The sequence below is a fragment of the Macrotis lagotis genome, chromosome 2 (assembly GCF_037893015.1).
Source record: "Macrotis lagotis isolate mMagLag1 chromosome 2, bilby.v1.9.chrom.fasta, whole genome shotgun sequence".
Taxonomy (NCBI): Eukaryota; Metazoa; Chordata; class Mammalia; order Peramelemorphia; family Peramelidae; genus Macrotis; species Macrotis lagotis.
In genome coordinates this window covers 65400959-65423072 of record NC_133659.1, presented here as the reverse complement: position 1 = coordinate 65423072, position 22114 = coordinate 65400959, and the positions used below count along the sequence as shown (strand labels likewise).

Below are 22114 nucleotides of genomic sequence, written 5' to 3'. Positions count from 1 at the left end.
ATTTCTCTCTCAATACATTCTGTTTTGATCAATGTATAGCATGGAAACAATGTAAAGATTATCAGACTGCCCTCTGTGGGGAGAGGGGGCAGGGAAGCAAGATTGGGGAAAAATTATGATTCAAAAAACAATAAAAAATCATCAAGTATTGTCCTAAGAATTTTCGTATAAAAATGAAATGTACTCAGGCATCAAGATACTTATTTTGTACTAGTGGAAAACATAAAAATAAGAAGTTATAAAAAACAAACAAATTACCAAATAATAGCATAGAAAAATTAAATGATTTATATTTTAGCTGACACTGGTATGGAAAATATCCCTGAGTCAGGTATCAACTTTCAGATCAACTAACTCATCAGAGCTAAGATCAGAATTATTTTTAAATGATAAAAAGACATAACACAGAATTGAAATAATTTAAACTGAGTTATTTAAACAAGTAATTGATGAATCAAATTTTAAAGAAATATTAATTAATTCTAAGATCATAAAATTGTTAGTGGACCTTCCAATTTTACCATTACTTTGTTTTAGCTAATCATATTCCCTCTTAATTACAAGGAAAAAAATTTAGCTCTCCTCCACTGCATGGTAAGATGCAGTTGAAGACTTCTAAGAAGTCTTTTGTAACTAACCTGTTCCTACTCTGATTATTTCCTTGCTTTCTCTTCCATCAGAATTTAGGAAATGTGTTGATCTATATGACAGTGTATCTTTTTATAAACTATTTTATAATTGTTCTCTAGTTATTACATTTATGGAAAGTTCATTGTCCTAATTTGATTGCACACCCTTTATGGATCATGTCTTTTTTTCTTAATAGTATACAGACCTAAATCTTGTTCAATAAATGCTTCTTAATGGACACATTTTATGAAGGACCATATGCATCAAATTCAAGTTTGACAGGATATTATCTCTTTACTGAAGTCTATTAAATCCAGGATTTATCCAAAGGATTTCAAATTTCATTGGAGTTCTTGTTAATGCAACAAGAAAATATGTACACGTACTAAAAACAGCTTGAGTAGAATTCATTCCCTCAAGCATTAGTAACTCATAACACTTTATCATATATTCCCCAACAATTACAAAATATCACATTTGCAGGGCAGTGATTTGCAAGGTGATTTCCCTACAGCTCTTGGAGAAAGAGTATATTAAGAATTATCATCTTATTCTATAAAGTAAGTAAGTAAAGTTTGGATTGGTTTGAAACTTGATCTTGGTCACACAGTTGAGATTCTGGTTCAAGTCCCTTTATAACTTCAAGAACAGGGTTCTTCTCTCTATGTAACACTACCTTCTCACTTTTATTGTTTTTGAGGCCTTGGGGGTCTAGGATGGGCTTCTAGCATATGAACTCATGATATTTATGCATCAGTGGGAAAGAGATAAGCTAATGAGCCAATGTATTACTGATATACTTTCTCGTATAGACTATAGCAAAGTAGACATTTCTTTAAAACTATGAGAATCTTAGGTAGAGAGAAGAGAAAGAACAACCCCAGACTTCTAGGGTTTTTCTAGATCTCTTCAGTCAGTGTAAACTAAAAATAATCTTCCTTGGAGATTATTTTAGACGGAACCTGATTCCTCATTCCAAGCATGACCACTATGACAGTTCTGAGATTATCAAAGTAGCCTTGAGGTTTGACAGCTTAAATATGTCTTTTTCTTGTTGTTCTGTCATTTCAGTCATGTCCAATTCTGTGTGACCTGATTTGGAATTTTCTTGATAAACATACTGGAGTGGCTTGCCATTTTTTTCTCTGATTTATTTTACAGGTGGAGAAACTGAGGCAAACAGGAATAAGTGACTCACCCAGTATCATGTAGATAGGAAGCAAATATCTGAGGCCAGCAAGGAAGATGAGTCTTCCCTGACTCCAGGGCCAGCATTGTAATTACTAAGTCATTAAGCTGCCCTTGAATATGGCTAGAAGATTGACTGTTAAGCCTACAAGTTATAAACATATGATTATGTAGATCATGAATTGCTAGAGGATTCCTGTCAAGTGGATCATAATATTTAATGAGAATGAGCTTTCCAGGACATTTCTGTCACAAGAGAATTCTCATTTTAGTGCTGTCTAGATCTTAAACTATCTAAGTTGTTCAAAAACTAGTGATTTAGAGTGATTTTTGATTTACCAATTAAATTTCCCATTTATCATGGTGGGAGCCTGGAAGATCCAGGCAAATGCATTATGAATTATTTCTTTGAAGCTCACCTAGTGTGGTACATCCAGTTCCCCTAAAGATGGCTCTAAATGAGTTCTAGTTTGGCCCTATCCAGGAGACCTTCCATTACTCTGTCTATGCAAACTTTTTTTCCTTCCCTCTATTATTTTTAGTGCCCTTGCTCCAATTCCTCCAAGACCATTTTATCTTTCTTTGGGATGTCTTTGTTGTTCTTATGTATTTCTTTTTAATTCTCATACTCCTATGGATTAAAAAAATTAGAAATAATGAATCACTGAGCAATGGGCTAGAAGCAAAGAAAGGAACTTTGTTCTCTTCTTCAATTGTTGCCTTATTGGGTGATGACTCAGGATCAGTACCTCAACTGAATAAATTACTTTTATTAATTCATTTATAAATGGAGATGCAAGGAAAACTGGAGGCACTTACTTACAAATCAGATTTCACAAAATGTTGTGATGTTCCTTCATAAGCAAAGGCATTAAGGATTGACAATGATGGTAATATTGATGTTAGTCAACTTATATAAAACCTTATCATTAGCAATAACTTTATATTCACCTACTTTGATTCTTAAAATGCTTTTATGACGTAAGCAGTTGTTTTCTTATCTCTATTTCAAAATACAAAGAACCTGAGGTTGAGAGTAAATAATGTTTCACATTTAGTAGTTTGTAAAGAAAGGACAGAAGCCCAAATCTTCTGATTGTAAGACCAATACAATTTTAATTGTTATCTTGCCTTTTAATTAATAGCATATAAATTCTAAATTCAGGTAGAGTGGCTCTCTCTTGAGGACAGGAACAAAAATTAAAATGATATATAAATACTTCTTTTACTAAAAAAAATAACAAAACACTATACAGTGGAAAGAATATAAAAATAAAATGAATGAAAGAAAATTCAAAAGTGAACCAATTCAGGGGTAGGAATAATGGAAGAGTGTGTGGTATGTATGTTTGATTTTTTAATATTATTCAGTTTTAGCAACATCCATGAAAGGAGAGTCTCCTTTATTTTCTTACCTTTGCTCTGTGTTAAAAAGTGCAAAGATGTGCTTGCTAGACATAAAGCTCTTTTCCACATCTCGAACTTTCAGGTTGTCCAAGGGAAGCATGTATTTCTTTTCTTTTTCCTATTGAGAAAAGCACAAGGAAAAAATTTGTTCTAATAAAACTAGTTAGAATATGCCAACAGCAACATATCCCCAGAGTTATTTGATTACATTACCTTGATATCTAAACATGGCTACTAAAGAATAGAGAAATACTTGAGATAGAAGTCTAATGATCCTTGACACGTGGCTTAGAAGGATAGGGAGAGGGGGAGTAGAAAATTTGGGAATGGAAAAAACACATGGCCCTCCATCCTTTTCCTCTTTTAGTGGGTCCCCTCAGATGTTTTAAAATGTTAGTTTGATATTAAGAATTTAACCATCTGTTAATATTTAAAAGAAATGTTCTGGTCCTAATTCAATGAGAAACACCAGATGGGTTTCATTTCAAATTTTATTTGCAGCATAAGCAGTTTTGATAGCCAGTGTTGGCAACAAATGGAAACACGAGGACAACAATATATGGTACCCCTTGTACACTCGGATATAGTTTTCCTTTAGTTGGGTTAGAAATGAAATGTAAACCCAGTGTATTATTTGTGAAAATGGCTGACATATTTAGAAAAATAGAACCCAATGCAAGTAGACTGATGCTAACTAGAATCAATTCTCTTTTTAATAAATCATTCTTAGGAATTAAGGGAGGAGAATGCACAATGAAGAGGCAGTTTGCCAATGCTACAAAGTTGTTTTTTACAAAATATAATGGTAGTTGGTAAGACTTTTAAAATTTTTAACTTAATTTTTTAATTAACAAAAATCTATTTTTCTCTCCCTCCAGGGGAAGAAAGGGAAAAAAAAGAAAATTCTTGTAAGAAGTATGAATATTAAGCAAATCAAATTCCTGTATTGGCCACGTACAAAAATGACATCTCAGCCTGTATCTTGAAGCCATCATCTATCTGTCAGGAAAAAGGGAGCATGTTATATCATTGGTTTTCTGAAAATATGGTTCATCATTTAGTTGATCAGAATTTTTGAAACTACGTTCTTTGTCTTTACAATATTATTATTACTTTACCAACTATTCTGGATCTATTTTCTTTACTCCATATCATTTCATACTAGTTTTCCTATGTTTCTCTGAAAGTTTCTCATTTATTAATACTTCCAGGATAATAGTATTCTATTATATTTATATACCAAAATTTGTTCAGTCACTACTCAATTGATAAGCACCTCCTTGTTTTCCAATTTTTTGGCACTACAAAAATGGCTGCTGCTGTAAATATTTTTGTGTATGTGGTTCCTTTTCCTATTTCTTTGATGTTTTTAGGGGGGATATAGAACTAATTGCTAGTTATTACTGAGTCAAAGGATAGGTACAGATTAATAACTTTGGGGGAATATTTACAAGTAGCTTTCTAGAATTGGCTATTAATTCACAATCCACCAACAGTTGCCAGTATGCCTGTTTTTCTATATCCCCATTAATATTCATCATTTTTGGTCAATTTTGCCCTCTTGAAGGCTATGTGGTTTAAAATTATTACTCATTGGAAGCATTTTATTCTTATAGGTAGAGAAAGTTTAGATTACTTCCTTTGAAAATGGATAGTTCATATTTCTTAATGAATTATCAATTGGGGAATGGCCTGTCCTATAAATTTGAACCAGTTCCTTATATATATATCTTGTAAATAAAATACTTATCAGATAAATTTGTTTCCAGGACTTTTTCTCTTCTAATTTTTAGTTGCATTGGTTTTGTTTATGTAATCAAAATTGTCCATTTTATCTTCTTTGATCTTCTCCAACTCTTATTTAGTTATTAAGTCTTTCCCTATCCATGGATTTTAAAGCAATTTCTTCCTTGATCCTCTAATTTGTTTATGATGTTACTCTATTTCTAAGTAATATATCTATTTAGAGCTTATCTTGGCAAGCAGCATAAGCAGTTAAGAAATTTCAGAAAAATATTTCCTTTAGAGTATTACTATGTCAAGTTCATAGCTACATAAATTTCAGTCCCTAGCTACATCAGAGAAAGAAGTAGGCAAAAACTAAATATTCACCATAGGAACCTTGATAATTACCAGTTCCATTTTTGGATTGGTCTTTGATGAAGCAGAAGCACTGGGGATAATCTGGGATATTAGCCAATTCAGAGTCTTAGCCAGGACAAGGATAGCATGTCGGTATAAGATGGACATCACTAAGGTGTTTCGCTCATTGTAATCTTCTAGCAGGGGAATTTTCATATTAGCATTTAAACCTTATGGTGATTTAAAAGAACTTGACTACTACTTTTATCATACTAATATAATGTTTATTACTATATCATACCTTTATTACTTTTCACTTATGTTATCTTTGTAACACTAATTTCTATATTCATAAATATATATCATATTAATATATGTATACCATATAACAAATACATTCTTTATTCTGAAAACTTCTGACCTCAATTTGGTTTTGTCATATTTTGGTATACTATTAGACCACCTCACTGGGAATCTTTGAGAAGCAAGTCAAAAAATATTTGTTAGTACATAGTTTCTGGAAGTATCATGCTACATACTGAAGATACAAAATCAAAAATGAAATTGGACATATCAAATTGATAATGTAATAAAAGACTGTATGAGAGATAAATGGCAAAATGCAACTGGAATAGGTAGCAGAAGACTTAGGTAAAAAGATAGCAGTCAAGAAACTAAAACTGAACCAGAAGTACATGAAATTTAGGTTATCATGAAGAAGGTATGCTGTTGAGGGAGAAGGATTAAATGACATCTAGTTTCTTTTTTATATAGTCAGAATAATATAATTTTTGAATCCAAGGGAAATTCAGTAGTCTTCTAATCTAATGCCTACATAATACCCACAACAACATAGTCAACAAGTGGTCCTAAACCCTTTATTTGAATACCTCAAATAAAGGGGAATCTACTCCTTTCTGAGGAAGCACATTCTATGTTTTAGGTAGCTCAGTGATGAAGATATCCCCCGCTGCTATCAGGTTTAAATATCTTTGCAATTTCCACCCACTCCTTATGGCTCTGCACTCTGAGGTCCAACAAATAAAGTCTAATCTGCAGGCATCTCCTCATTTTCCACCTAGCTGCACTCACTTTGAATTTCTTTGGCTTCTTCATCATGTCCCCATTGTACTGACTTATCACTGGAAAATATTTCTGAAGCATTCAATCAATTCAGTAGTTACCTATATCTCTTCAGAACCCTCTTGCTTCCTGATTTATGGCTCTGTGGATCCATAAACTCCTTCATTAAAGGAGAGGGAAAAGGACAGACATCTCCTTGACCATCTCTTCATTTCCTCCTTGCATTTTTTATTCATTTTTCTACTTCTTTGTCTTCTCCATTATGTCCCCAATCTGAATTACTTCTTCCCCTATCCTCTACCTTTCCTGAGTATTTTTCAGTTTTTCCTTTGTGTGTAGGCTGTCTTCCCCCATTAGATCATATGTTCATTGAAGGCAGGGATTGTCTCTTCTTTTCTTTCTTTTTTCTTTTTCTTTTGTATTTTTATCAATAGTGTTTAACACACTATCTGGCACATAGCAGGTGCTTAATAAATGTTTATTGACTATTACTGACATGAAAATCCTTCAAAAACCTGAAGACAGTAATTCATGTCTCTCCCAAGTCTTCTTACAAGCTAAATGATCACGATTCTGTCAATCAGTCCTCCAGTCACGTAAATCCAAGAACTATCACCAATCTGATTTACCTTTTTCTGGAAAATTTCTAGTCTATCAATGTCCTTTCTATCCAAAGCTTAACACAATATTTCAAATGGGACCTGACCAAATCAGAGTACATTGCGACTTTCACAATCTTATTCCACTAAACTATCTCTTTTAATACAGCCTAAGTTTACGTTCTTCCCTGTTATATCACACTATTGACTATTATCAAGGTTGTAGTCCACTAGAGAGATCTCAGGTTCACCACTCATGCCTCTTCTGTCTTAAAAGATCTGAAAATTGGACCAAAAAACTCACTAATCTGAAGTCATTAAAGCCACCCATATTCTTGCACTTATAAACATGTGAATGTTATATAGCATATGGATTCCATGTGGATACTCTCCAGGGAATGACATTAGCTTTGTTGCTTACTTCTAAATAAAGCAGGGAAAGTACATCAACTGTTGAAGAGAACTTGCTGAAATCCCTAAAAATGTGGGAATCGGCTAGAGAGCATTTCATGTTACTACTCCAGAAGCAGAAATGATTGCGGGGGTAGGGGGAACTCCTTGGTGACCATGATGACAAATTTGGTACAGAATGACTTCCCAGAAGATAAAGGGGGAAATAAGAAATAGGAAAAGGTCAGACTTATTTATGAAAAAAAGTAAACTTTTGTAGTAAAATTGTCATTTTTATACAATCAAATACTATTTTAGCAAAGGTAAAATTACTTTTAATTAGAACAATACAAGTGAAATAAATCATTTAAATATTATATGAACTCTTTGAGACCAAAATGCCTGTCAATACTGATGTGGCTGTTTCAGAAAAAAAATATTAAGAAGTAAAAGCCTAAAGTGAATGAAAATTTATCCATTTCATAATCAAATGAAAATTGCTTGAGACCTCACAAATAGTCTTCAATTGGACTTTCTGACTGTCCTAAATTTAAGCAGCTGGAAATTTTTTTTAATGTACTATCCTATTCAAACGTTTGAAATGATGGATTTGTCTTTTAATGGGAAATCTGCATTTCATTGTAAAGACAGAACAAAATGTTCTTGGCTCATTTTCCTCAGAAGCAGACTTCTTTTTGTACTGTACATTTAGCATATAGCAAAGACAATCAAGATTATTTCTTTTAGGGAAGAAACACCAGAAACCCAAAGGAACATAAAAACACAGTCATTATTTTTAAAGTATTGAACACCATTTTATTAAAGTTTTTGGAGGTGACATTATTAAAATGATAATAAAGAAAATGTGTTCATACAATTTCTGTTGTTCATAAAAGGAGGACAAAACTACTAAAGTTCAAATGTGTAAGCAGTGATTAATTAGTTAAAATTTAGTGTGAGCATCTCTGAAATTCTTCCTTTTTTGGGAGGAAATAATATTTTCTACTCAAAGTAAACCTTTAATTTGTAATAGAGAAAAATAAAAGATGAAGCACTTATGTGACCCTCATTACTAAAACAGTAGTGAATATTATCATTAGCTTAACTTATTGCTGGGGAGACTAAGAAAGATTTCTGCCAGGATGAGATTTGAGCTCCTCCTAGAAGAAAGCTAGGGAAATGAAGAGGCAGGAGAAGGGAAGATGCAGAACTTTCTAGTTCAGAGACACATAGATAGGAAATTAAGTGTAATGTACCTTAGATCAAAGAAATCAGGAGGAAGAGTAAAAATGTGCAATGAGATTTGAAAGATAGTTTGGAGAAAGTGTGGAGAGTACTAATAGCTAAATAGAAATGTTTATCATTGATCTTAAAGGCAATGGGAAGCTAACTCAAGTTGGTTGAGTAAGAGAATCAGATCTGTACTTAAAGAAAATTATCTTGGACTAGTGGTAAGAGACTTGAGACCAGGAGACCAATTGGAAGACTATTGAAATAATCTAGCTTAGAGAGGACAAGGTTTCTGAAATAAGGCAGTAGTTTGTATGAGTGAAGAGAAAAGATGCAAGAGATGTTGAGAAGATAGAAATTGTGAGATTTGTCAACTAGATATGTGGGATGTGTTTGAGTAAGGTACAGAGGATAATGTCAAGATTATGACACTGAGACACTGGATGATGAAACCTTCAACAAGAGTGGAGAAGTTTAGAAAAGGGAAGATTCAGGAGGAAAAATGAGTTTGGTTGTGCACATGTTCAGTTGAAATAGCTCTAGGTAGGACATGAAGTATAAATTTCTAATAGATGACTAACTAGGTGATGTAGGGGATAGAGCACTGGCCTTGGAATCAGAAGGATGGGAGTTCAAATCCAGCTTCAGACACTTGCCACTACAAGTCACTCAACCCTGATTGCCTCTCATCCAGTGGCATATCTGGCCAATGAATCCAGATGACTCTGGAGGAGAAAGTGAGACCTGTCACTTAGCACAGCCCCCCTCACTCTAATCAAATGCATGTCATGGTATCACCTCCCTGATGTCATGGTCTTCTTCAAGAATGAAAGACAAACATCATCATCAGTTATGTGGGACTGAAGTTCATGGGAGTGACTAGGAGATGGATATAGATGCATGGAAATTAGCTGGAGAAAGTTATTAGTTAAACTCATGGGAACCAATGAAGTTACCAAGTATAGAGGGAGAAGAAAAACTTAGGAAAGAATCTTGGGGAATACCAAGTTAGACATGATATGGATGATAAGCCATAGCAGGAGACTGAGAGATAGGTAGAATAGGGAAAAAAGTGCCATGAAAAGTCAGAGAAGGAACAAAAGGAGGAAATGGAGATCAAAAGTATCAAATGCAGCAGATATGTCAAGCAGCAGTAGGACAGAGTAAAGACCATCAGATATGGCAATTAAGAGATCACTCATCTTTAGAAAGAGAAAGTTCAATTGAATGATGGGATAAAAAACAAGAAATATTCTTTTTACTACATAATATAAAATGGATGGATGAATCAATTGATGGAGTATTAATTCTGGATCATCTACTAATAAGTACCAGATATTTTGACAGGCATTGGAGGAAAAATAACAAAATAAACCAGTTCCTGACTTCAAGAAATTTTAATCCAAATAATGCATAATAGATAAAAGGAAGTGAAGTTAGGAAAGCAAGTAGGTATTTAAGTTGTCACAGATATTGTGAGTGGATTCACAGGACAGTTCACTTTTTTATTCCTCTCAACATTTAGTGTAGTAAATAATATATTACTGTTTCCAAAAGTAAAGTAAGAGGGAAGATGGCAAGATGAATACGATCTTCTGATGTATGACTAGATACTGTCTCATGTAAGGAATGCAGATGTAGAAAGGGAAGGAAATTGCTGGCATGCTTAAAGATAGAAGGCAGAAACAAGCAAAGTCTCTGTACACAACATTGCTGAAGGAAATTTTTTGTTAAATAAAACTATAATGAGAACATATGACATGTCAGGATAAGGATACGCCAAAATTCCACAGGTTGTGGAATTTAAATTTAATAGAAGAATATTAGTTTTGTTTCAAATTACATTTTATTTTTTCCAATTATATATTATGGAAGTTTTTCAACATTCATCCAATTGCATATTTGTAAGTTACAGGTTTATGCCACCACCTTCCCTTCTACCTCCACTCCCACTCTTGGTGGCAAATGGTCTGGTAAAGTTGTACACACACACACACATTTGTGTTTAACATATTTACATGTTAGTCATTTTGTGTATAAGGAATTAGTACTAAAGAAAAAGAAAGAAAGCCATGGGATAGGAAGGAAAATATAAAGAAGTTTTTTAAAGTAAATATAATATCCATTTAGATTCTATGATTTTTTGGTTTTTTTGGATGTGGATGGCATTGTCCATAACAGGTTTCCAAGGGTTGTCCTTGATCTCTGAATTGCTGAGAGAAGTTGCATCCATCAGAGTTGATGATCTCACAATGATGTTGTTAATGTATACAAAGTTCTCTTGGTTCTACTCCCTTTATTCAGCACTTCATGTAATTCTTTCCACGCTTCTCGAAAGTCTGACCATCCATGGTTTCTTATAGAGCAATAGTATTCCATAGAATTTATATACCATAACTTATTCAGTCATTTCCCTATTTATGAGCATCCCCTCAATTTCCAGTTCTTTGTCACCACTAAGAGAGCTGCTATAAATATTTTTTAACATGTAGAACTTTTCCCATTTTTAATGATTTCTTTTGAATATAAGTCTAGTATTGGTATTGCTGGGGCAAAGGCTATGATCAGTTTTATTACTTTTTGGGCAAAGTTCCAGGTTGCTCTCCAGAATAGTTGGATCAATTCACAACTCCACCAACAGTGCATTAAAGTCCCAATCTTCCCACAACCTCTCCAACACTGAACATTTTCCCTTTTTTGTCATCTTAGCCAATCTGATAAGTATGAGGTAGCATCCAAATCATTAACGATTTGAAACATTTTTTTCATATGACTATATGAAAAGCTTTAATTTTTTCATTTGAAAATTGCCTGGTCATATTCTTTGGCCATTCATTTATTGGGGAATGATTTTTGATATTATAAATTTGATTCAATTCCTTATATATTTTAGAAATAAGATCTTTATCAGAAACCTAGTTATGAAAATTGTTTCTCAGCTATTTTCCTTATAATCTTGATTGCATTGGTTTTATTAGTTCAAAAACTTTTAAATTTAATATAGTCAAAATCATCCATTCTGCAATTTATAATGTACTCTATTTTGGTCATAAATTTGTCCCTTTTCCATAGATTCAACAGATAGAGAATTTCTTGATCTCTTAATTGGCCTATGATATTGCCCTTTATGTCTAAATCCTATACCCATTTTGATCTTATTTTGGTATAAAGTGGATCTTTGTCTAGTTCTTACCATACTATTTTCCAGTTTTCCCAGTAGTTTTTGTTGAATAGTAAGTTCTTATCCCAGAAGTTAAAGTCTTTGGATTTGTCAAACAATGGATTACTATAGTCTTTTATTACTGATATTTTGGTACCTCTCCTAATCCACTGGTCCATTAGTTTATTTCTTAACCAGTACCCGAAAGTTTTGATGACTGCTGCTTTATAGCATAGTTTTTAGATCTGATAGAGCTAGGTCACCTTCCCTTGCAATTTTTCTCATCAATTCCCTTGATATTCTTGACCTTTTGTGTGTCAGATGAATTTTGCTTCTATTTGTTCTATCTCTATAAAATAAGTTTTTAATAGTTTGATTAGTATGGTAATGAATAAGTAATTTAATTTGTGTAGAATTATAATTTATTATATTAATTCAACCTAACCAAAAACAATTGACATTTTCCCAGTTGTTTAGATCTGATTTTATTTGTATGAAAATATTTTGTAATTTTATTCATACAGTTTTCAGGTTTGTCTTGAGAGGTAGATTCCCAAATATTTTATGTTTTCTAAAGTTAATTAAATAGAATTTCTCTTTTTTATCTCTTGCTCTTTTGCTTTGCTGTTCATATATGGACATGTTGATGGTTTGTGTGGTTTATTTTATATCCCGCTACTTTGCTGAAGTTGTTAACTGCTTCAAGTGTTTTCTTAACTGATGATCTAGGGTTCTCTAAGTATTCCACCATATTGTCTGCAAAGAATGAAAGTTTTGCTTCCCCATTGTCAATTCTTTTTTTTTTGGAAAGCAAATGGGATTAAGTGACTTGCCCAAGGTCACACAGGTAATTATTAATTGTCTGAGGCCAGATTTTAACTCAGGAACTCCTGACTGTGGGGCTGGTGGTCCATCCATTGCACCATTTAGCTGCCCACTCATTGTCGATTCTAATTTCTCCAATTTCTTTTTCTTCTCTTATTACTAAAGCTAACATTTCTAATAATATATTGAATAGTAGCAGTGATAAGGGACATCCTTGTTTCATCCCTGATCTTATGGGGAATCTTATTCCCATTATGTACAATGTCTTGATGGTTTTTAGATAGATATTGTTTATTATATAGAAAATTCCATTTATTCCTATTTTCTCTAGTGCTTTTACAAGAATGGGTGTTGTATTTTGTCAAAGGCTTTTTCAGCATCTATTGAGATAATTATATTATTTCTGCTGGTTTTGTTATTTATATATTTAATTATGTTGAGTGTTTCCCTAATACTGAACTATCTCTACCTACCTTGTATAAATCCTACCTGAATATAATGTATTATTTTAGTAATAACTTCGACTCTGTTTGTTAAAATTTTATTTAAGGGGCAGCTAGGTGGCACAGTGGGGGCATCTAGGTGGTGCAGTGGATAGAGCACTGGCTCTGGAGTCAGGAGTACCTGAGTTCAAATCCGGCTTCAGACACTTAATAATTACCTAGCTGTGTGGCCTTGGGCAAGCCACTTAACCCCATTTGCCTTGCAAAGAAAATAAATAAATAAATAAAATTTTATTTAAGATGCTTGCCCCAAAATTCCTTAGAGAGATTGGTCTATAATTTTCTTTGTCTGTTTTGGTTCTTCCTGGTTTAGGTATCAGCACCAAATTGGTGTCATAAAAGGAATCTGGCAAAACTCCTATTTTTAAAAATAATTCATGTAGAATTGAAATTAATTGATCCTTAAAAGTTTGATAGAATCCAGTAGCAAATCCATCTGGACCTGGAGATATTTTTCTTAGGGAATTTACTGATGATTTCTTCTACTTCTTTTTCTGAAATTGGGCTATTTAAATATGTTACTTCCTCTTCTGTTAGTCTAGGTAGTTTATCCTATTCACTATTCATCCATTTCACTCAGGTTGTCAAACTTATTGGCACAGAGTTGGGCAAAATAGCTTTCAATTATCTCTTTAATTTCCTCCTCATTTGCAGTGAGTTCACCCTTTTCATTTTTGATACTGGTAATTTGGCATTCTTTTTTTTGTTGATATTTTATTTTTCCAAATACAGGTTATGAAAGTTTTTCAACATTCATCCATGCATATCTATATAGCTATATATTTTTTAAGTAACAAAAATTCCTTCCATCCTTTCTTCTCACCCCCTCCCCTCAGCAGTGAACAGTCCATTTAATATTGTACATATACATTTGTGTTAAACATGTTTACAGATTAGTCATTTCTGGTATGAGGACTTAGGATAAAAGGAAAGAATTACATGAGGTATTTTTTAAAAAGTCAATGTAGTGTTCATCAGATTCTGATGGGTTATTTGTTTTGTTTTGTTTTATTTTGTTTTGTTTTGTTTTTCTTCCTCTGGATGGGGACAGCAATATTCATAGTCAAATAAGGGAATCCTAGCTCTCTGAACTGCTGAGAGTAGCATCTATTAAGGTTAATCATCTCACAATGCTGTTGTTAATGTATACATTTTTCTTCTCTCAGCATCAGATACTGTAATTCATTCCATGATTCTCTAGAGTCTGACCCTTTATGGCTTCTTATAGAACAATAGTACCCCATAACATTCATATACCATACCTTGTTCAGCCATTCCCCAATTGATGGGCATCCCCTCAATTTCCAATTCTTTGCCACTACAAAAAGGGCTGCTATGAATATTTTGGAACTTGTGGAATTTCACTCTTTTTATGATTTCTTCTAGATGTAGTCCATTAATGTTCCAATCATTTCATAATCTCTCCAACATTGATCATTTTCCCTTTTTATCATCTTAATCCAATAGTTTTGAGGTAATACCTTATAGTTGTTTAAATTTGCATTTCTCTAATCAATTATGATTTGAAGCATTTTTCATGTGATTATATATAGCCTTAATTTCTTCTTTTGGAAACTGTCTATTCATATCTTTTGACCATTTATTAATTGGGGAATTACTTGTAACCTTATGAATTTGATGCAATTCTCTATATATTTTAGGAATGAGACCTTTATCAGAACTCCTAGTTGTGAAGATTGTTTCCCAGTTTTCAGCTTTCCTTCTAATTTTGGCAGCATTGATTTTATTAGTGTAAAACTTTTCTATTTAATTTAGTCAAAATCATTCATTTTGCAGTTCATAATGCACTTCAATTTCTTGCTTAGTCATAAATATGTCCCCTTTCCATAGATCTGATAGGAAGAGTATTTTTAGGTCAATGAATTAATCTAAAGTGTCATCTTTTATGTCTAAATCCTGTACCCATTTTGAACTTATTTTGGTATAAGGTGTGAGATGTGACTGTATGCCTAGTTTCTGCCATAACATTTTCCAGTTTTCCCAACAATTTTTTGTCAAATAGTGAGTTCTTATCCCAGAAGCTAATGTCTTTGGGTTTGTCAAACAGTAGATTACTGTATTCATTTGTTGAACCTATCATAATCCACTGAAACATTATTCAATTTCTTAACCAGTATCAGGAAGTTTCGATGACTGCCACTTTATAGTATAATTTTTAGAACTGGGAGAGCTAGACCACCTTCCTTTACATTTTTTCATCAGTTCCCTTGCTATTCTTGACCTTTTAATGCTCCAGATGAATTTTGTTCCTATTTCTTCTAGCTTAATAAAATGAGATAGCTAGATAAATGATGGTTTGGTAGTTTGGCAACTTGGTAGTTTAATTGGTATGGTATTGAAAAAGTAATTTAATTTGGGTAGAATTATCATTTTTATTACATTAGCTCGATTTAATTGGCATTTTTACATTTATTTAAATCTGCCTTTATTTGGGGGAGAAGTGCTTTATAATTGTGTTTCTGAGTTTTGTCTTGGGAGGTAGATTCTAGTTACTTTAAATGGAATTTCTATTTCTATTTCTTGTTCTTGGGCATTATTGTTTATATATAGAAATGCTCATGATTTATGTAGGCTTATTTTATATCCTGCTATTTTGCTGAATTTGTTCATTGCTTCAAGGAGTTTTTTTTTAAATTTTTTTAATGACTTTTAGACTTTTTTAATGACTTTTAGAAAAGAATCAGTAAAAACTTAAAAAAAACCAAAAAACAGAGGATACAGATCTCTAGTGTATCTCCTAGAACTGGCTCAAACCTAAGCAGTCTTCTATGACTTCCCAATGATACAACTTTCCACATGGAGAGGCTGAGGACTTGCTTCAAGAAATTCAAAAGGCAGTGGAATGCTTGGAGAGATTGAGGAGCATACATTACAATGGAAATAAAATCTAGAGTGAGGGAAAGAACAGAGGAGCATAAAGGAACCAGGTCAACTGTGGGTGTGGGCCAGTTCCAGGCATTGGTAATAACTACAGAGAAGTAATTAATTCAAGAAACTATTGCTTCCCTCTCTGACTCCAAGTCCTATCAATTCTTTTTTTTAACAAAAGGAAGATTTTATTTATTTTGAATTTTACAATTTTTTCCCCTAATCTTGCTTATCCTCCCCCTCACCCCCCCACAGAAGGCAGTCTGTTAGTCTTTACTATGTTTCCATGATATACATTGATCTAAGTTGAACATGATGAGAGAGAAATCATATCCTCAAGAAAGAAAAATAAAGTATAAGAGATAGCAAAATTACATAATAAGATAATGGTCTTTTTTTTTAAAATTAAAGGTAATAAGGGGCGGTTAGGTGGCATAGTGGATAAAGCACCGGTCCTGGAGTCAGGAGTACCTGGGTTCAAATCCAGTCTCAGACACCCAACAATTACCCAGCTGTGTGGCCTTGGGCAAAGCCACTCAACCCCGTTTGCCTTGCAAAAACCTGAGACCTGTATCTGAAGATCAAACCTTCTGTTCAGCTCTGGCCATTCTAACAGGAACATTTGAAATTCCCCTGGTTCATTGAAAGTCCATCTTTTTCTCCTGGAAGAGGACATTCCCTTGCTGGGTAGTTGATTCTCGGTTGCATTCTAAGTTCTTTTGCCTTCCGGTATATTATATTCCAAGCCCTATGAGCTTCCAATGTAGTTGCTGCTAAATCCTGTGTGATCCTAACTGCAGCTCCATGATATTTGAGCTGTGTCCTTCTGGCTGCTTGTAATACTTTCTCTTTGACTTGGGAGTTCTGGAACACCACTGAGAAATATTTTGCAAATGAGCCCAAGAAGGATCAAAATACTCAGTCTGAAGATGAGGAAGCACAAGCTCCTGCATCTAAAGACTCCAAGAAAAACAGAAATTGGGCTCAGGCTATGACAGAGCTCAAAAAAGACTTTGAAAATCAAATGAGGGAGTTAGAAGAAAAACTGGGAAAAGAAATGAGAGAGATGCAGGAAAAACATGAAAATTAAGTCAGCAGCTTAGTCAAGGAAATCCAGAAAAATGCTGAAGAAAACAGCATGCTAAAAACCAGCTTAGGTCAAATGGATAAAACATTTCAAAAAGTTATTGAGGAGAAGAATGCTTTAAAAAGCAAAATTGGCCAGATGGAAAAAGAGATAAGAAAACTCTCTGAGGAGAACAAATCCTTCAGACAAAGAATGGAACTCAGGGAGACTGATGAATTTATGAGAAACCAAGATTCATTACTTCAAAACCAAAAAAAAATGAAAACTTAGAAGAAAATGTGAAACATCTCATTGAAAAAACAACTGATATGGAAAACAGACTTAGGAAAGATAATTTAAAAATTATTGGAATACCTGAAAGTCATGATCAGGAAAAGAGCCTTGACATCATTTTCAAAGAATTACTAGAGGAAAATTGCCCTGATATTCTAGAAGTAGAGGGCAAAATAGAAATGGAGAGAATACACCGATCCCCCCCACCCCGAGAAAGAGATCCTAAAAAACCAACCCCTAGGAATATTATAGCCAAGTTCAAGGAGATTTTGAGATGATTTGCTAGGGTTCTTTAAGTATACCATCATATTATCTCCAAAGAGTGAAAACTTTGTTTCCTCATTGCCAATTCTGATTCCTTCAATTTCTTTTTCTTCTCTTACTGCTAAAACTAACATTTCTAACACTATATTGAAGAGTAATGGTGACAATGGGCATCCTTGTTACACCCCTGATCTTATTGGAAATGTTCTGAGTTTATCTCCAGTACATAAAATATTTGTTATGATTTTAGATAGGTACTACTTATTATTTTAAGAAAAAGTCCATTTATTTCTAAACTTTCTATTATTTTAATAGGAACAAGTGTTGTATTTTATCAAAGGCTTTTTCAGCATCTATTGAGATAATCATATGATTTCTGTTGGTTTTGCTACTGATATGTTCAATTGTGTTGAGTGTTTTCCTAATATTGAACCATCCCTGTTTACCTGGTACAAACAAATCCTACCTGATCATTATATATTAACCTAGAATTAATTTGCTATAATCTCATTGCTATTTTTTTTAGGTTTTTGCAAGGCAAATGGGGTTAAGCAGCTTGCCCAAGGCTACACAGCTAAGTAATTATTAAGTGTCTGAGACCAGATTTGAACCCAGGTACTCCTGACTCCAGGGCCGGTGCTTTATCCACTACACCACCTAGCCACTCCTCATTGCTAAAATTTTATTCAAGATTTTTGTATCAATGTTCATTAGGGAGATTAGTCTATAATTTATTTTTTTCTGTTTTAGTTGTTCTTTTTTTTAGGTATCAGCACCACATTGGTGTCATAAAAGGAATTTTGCAGAACTCCTCCTATTTTTTAAATTAGTTTATATAGAATAGGAATTAAGTGTTCCTTAAACATTTGGTGGAATTCACAAGTAAATCCAAGTGGCCCTGGAGACTTTTTCTTAGGGAATTTATTGATGGTTTCTTCAGTTCCTTCTTCTGAAATGGGGTTATTTAAGTATGTTATTTCCTTCTTCTGAAATGGGGTTATTTAAGTATGTTATTTCTTCTTCCAGTAATCTGGGCAGTTTGCATTTTTATAAATATTCATCCATTTCATTCAGGTTATCAAATTTATTTGCATATAGTTCAGCAAATAATCTCTAAATTATTTCTTTAATAATATCTCATTGGTGGTTAGTTCACCCTTTTCATTTTTGATATGGATAATTTGGCTATCTTCTTTCTTTGTAATCAGCCAAAAATTTATGGCTTTTTCATGAAACCAACCCTTAGTTTTATTTATTAGATCAATAGTTTTCTTGTTTTCAATTTTATTAATCTCTCCCATGATTTTCAGAATTTCTAATTTGGTATTTAATTGGGGATCTTTAATTTGTTCTTTTTATAGCTTTTTTAGTTGCATGTCCAATTTACTGATCTCCTCCTTCTCTATTTTATTCATTTAAGCATTTAGAGATATAAAGTTTCCTCTCAAAACTGTCTTGGCTGTATCCCATCATTTTTGATATGATGTCTCATTATTATCATTTTCTTGGATATAATTATTGATCATTTCTATGATTTGTTGTTTGATCCACTCACCATTTAAAATTGTTATTTCTTTCTAATTAGTTTTTGGTTTATTTCTCTGTGACCCTTTAATACATGTAATTTTTATTACATCATGGTCCAAGAAGTATAAATTTATTATTTCTGCCTTGGTGCATTTGATTTTTAAGGTTTTTAATGCCCCAGTATATGGTCAATTTTGATAAAGGAGACATGTATTTCCAAGAAAAAGGTATACTCTTTTTATTTACCCATTAAGTTTTCTCCAGAGGTCTATCATATCTAAATTTTCTAAGATTTCATTCACTTTCTTGTTCATTTTGTGGCTAGATTTATCTAGTTCTGAGAGGGGAGGTTGATGTCCTCCATTATTAAAGTTTTGCTATCCATGTCTCCTTTTCCTCTAGAAATTTGGATGCTATACCACTAGGTGCATTCATGTTTAATAATGATATAGTTTCATTACCTATGATTCCTTTAAGCAGATACAGATTCCTTCCTTATCTCTTTTAATGAGATTTTTGCTTTTGCTTTATCTGAGATCAGGTTCACTACCACTGATTTTTTTTTTTTTACTTTGGCTGAAGCATAATATGTTTTGCTCCATCCTTTTATATTTAATCTGTTTGTATCTGTCAGCTTCAAATGTGTTTTTTTCAATAAACAACATATTGTAGGATTCTGATTTTTAATCCATTCTGTTATCTGCTTCTAATTTATGGGACAGTTCATCCCATTCACAGTTATAGTTAAGATTACTGATTCTGTATTTCTCTCCATGCTAGCTTTCCACATTTATACCTTTCTCCTTCTTTTCCTCTTATTCCTCCTCATCAAAGTTATACTCACTTTCCCCTTTAACTTTTCTTTTTTTTGTTGTTATTGTTGTTTTTAGATTTTTGCAAGGCAGTGAGGTTAAGTGGCTTGCCCAAAGCCACACAGTTAGGTAATTACTAAGTGTCTGAAGCCAGATTTGAACTCAGGTACTCCTGACTCCAGGGCCAGTGCTCTATCCACTGCACCACCTAGCCACCTCTAACCTTTCTTTTAAAATTTAACTTTCAGTTCATTTTCACTGATACCTTTGACTTCTCTTTTATCAGTTTATTTTTCCCTTATCTTTTCTTTCCCCTGCCAGGCCCCAGATTTTTTAAACCCAAGTGGGAATGTATCTTATTCCCTCTCTGGGCCAAATCTATCGAATAGAATTTACTCAGTATTCACACCCACTCTTCTTTGCCCCTAAAATTATAAATCTTTGTGCCTCTTCACCTTGTGTTATGTATCACTCTAATACTACTATTCAGGGATCATTAATGGCAGCTTGATTGATTGCTTGATAAACTCAAATTGTTATCAAAGTACCATCAAAGATTGATAGATGGATAACAGAATTGCCTCAAAGTCCCTAAATACCCTCCCCTCTTCTGTCTCATTAGAAATACACTTTTCAAGAGTCTTGAATTACGTCAAATTATAATCATTTCTTACTTTATCACCTTTTCAAGTATTCTTGAAGGACACACAATCCTCATGAACCAAAGTAGCATCCAAAGCCAAATCATTTCATGAACTTTTTGTACTCTTCCCCCCAAGTATACTTTCTCCCACATTCCCACCTACCCCAACTCAGAGTACTTAACCCTTTGTTAAGTAAAGTGTGGATTAAATCCAACTCTGATTTAATTAACAATAAGAATCTCAAAGTGCTCTAAGTACTGGAACATTCTGAAGGTCTCACTTAAGAACTTTACAGTTGATTGCAAGTTATGGGAGACTCAGGATTCCCTAGCTTATGATGCCCTCATCAGAGAAAGTGTTGGACTTTGTGAGCACAACAGAATTTGAGTAGGTCAAAGGAAACTGAGACACTTAAGTTTAGAGTAAAACACCCCTACTTTTCATCAAGTATTTTGTCTCAAATATAGTGATTTCATCTTGGTCCTCTTCAATGGAGAGACAAGATCCAACCATACCCATATTCTATAAATCCAGTCTCTTCAATTATATTTGACCTTTTAACTATACTAAGAGCCATACAATATACAATTCTAATGAGTTATAAGTGTTATAGATTTCCTTTTAGGGTAGTATACAATTTGATGGTCTTGACCAATATTTGTTTTGTTTTGTTTTGTATTTTCCTTCCTTTTCCCCTTGAGTTGTATATTTGGCAATTGAATTCTCTGTTTAGTTCTGGTCTTTTTGTCAGGAAATTTTGAAAGTGCTCTCTTTTCATTGAATATCCATCTTTTCTCCTGACAGTTTATGCTGAATTTTCAGGGTAGTAAATTCTTGGTTGTAATCCCAGGTCTTTTGCCCTCCAATATATGATATTACAGTCCTCCAGTCCTTCATTGCTGAGGCTGATAGGGCCTGTGTGAGTCTGATTGTGTTTCCTTTGTATTTACATTGTTTCCTTGTTGCTGCTTGCAGTATTTTCTCCTTTATTTGAGAGTTTTAGAATCTGACTATAACAACTATGGAGTTTTTTATCCTGGGGTCTCTTTCAGGAGAGGTTCTGTGTATTCTTTCAATGGCTATATGTCTTCTTATTCTAACAAATTTAGACAATTTTCCATGATAACTTCCTGCATGATGTTTTTCAGGTTCTTTTTTGATGTAGGCTTACTGGTAGTCCAAATAATTGATAAATTCTCTCTCCTGGATGTATTTTCCAGGTCATCTGTTTTCCCTAAAAGGTATTTTATATTTTCTTCAATTTTCAAATTTCTTCAATTTTTATTTTGTTTGATGAAATCTTATAGTCTTAGATATTCATCGTTTTCTATTTGTTCAGTTCTTATTTTGGGAGATATGTTTTCTTCAATTAACTTTTGTGTTTCTTTTTTCCAATTGATAATTTTGTTTTTTGAAGGAATTTATTTCTTTGATCAATTTTTCATATTTTTCCTGCATGACTCTCATTTCTTTTTTCCATTTTCCTTCTTCTTTTCTTTGGTTTTTAAATTCTTTTTAAAG

General features: G+C 33.2%; 1 protein-coding gene across 9 annotated transcripts in view; it reads right to left on the bottom strand.

Annotated features, from left to right (window-relative positions):
- The window catches only part of DNM3 (dynamin 3), a 670943-nt gene that overhangs the window by 188180 nt on the left and 460649 nt on the right, over positions 1–22114 (bottom strand). For all 9 annotated transcript variants that reach the window (XM_074222020.1, XM_074222018.1, XM_074222019.1 and 6 more), the window contains one exon: positions 3234–3343. In XM_074222020.1, the coding sequence (XP_074078121.1) occupies positions 3234–3343 (110 nt within the window). The remainder of the gene's footprint in view (positions 1–3233; positions 3344–22114) is intronic.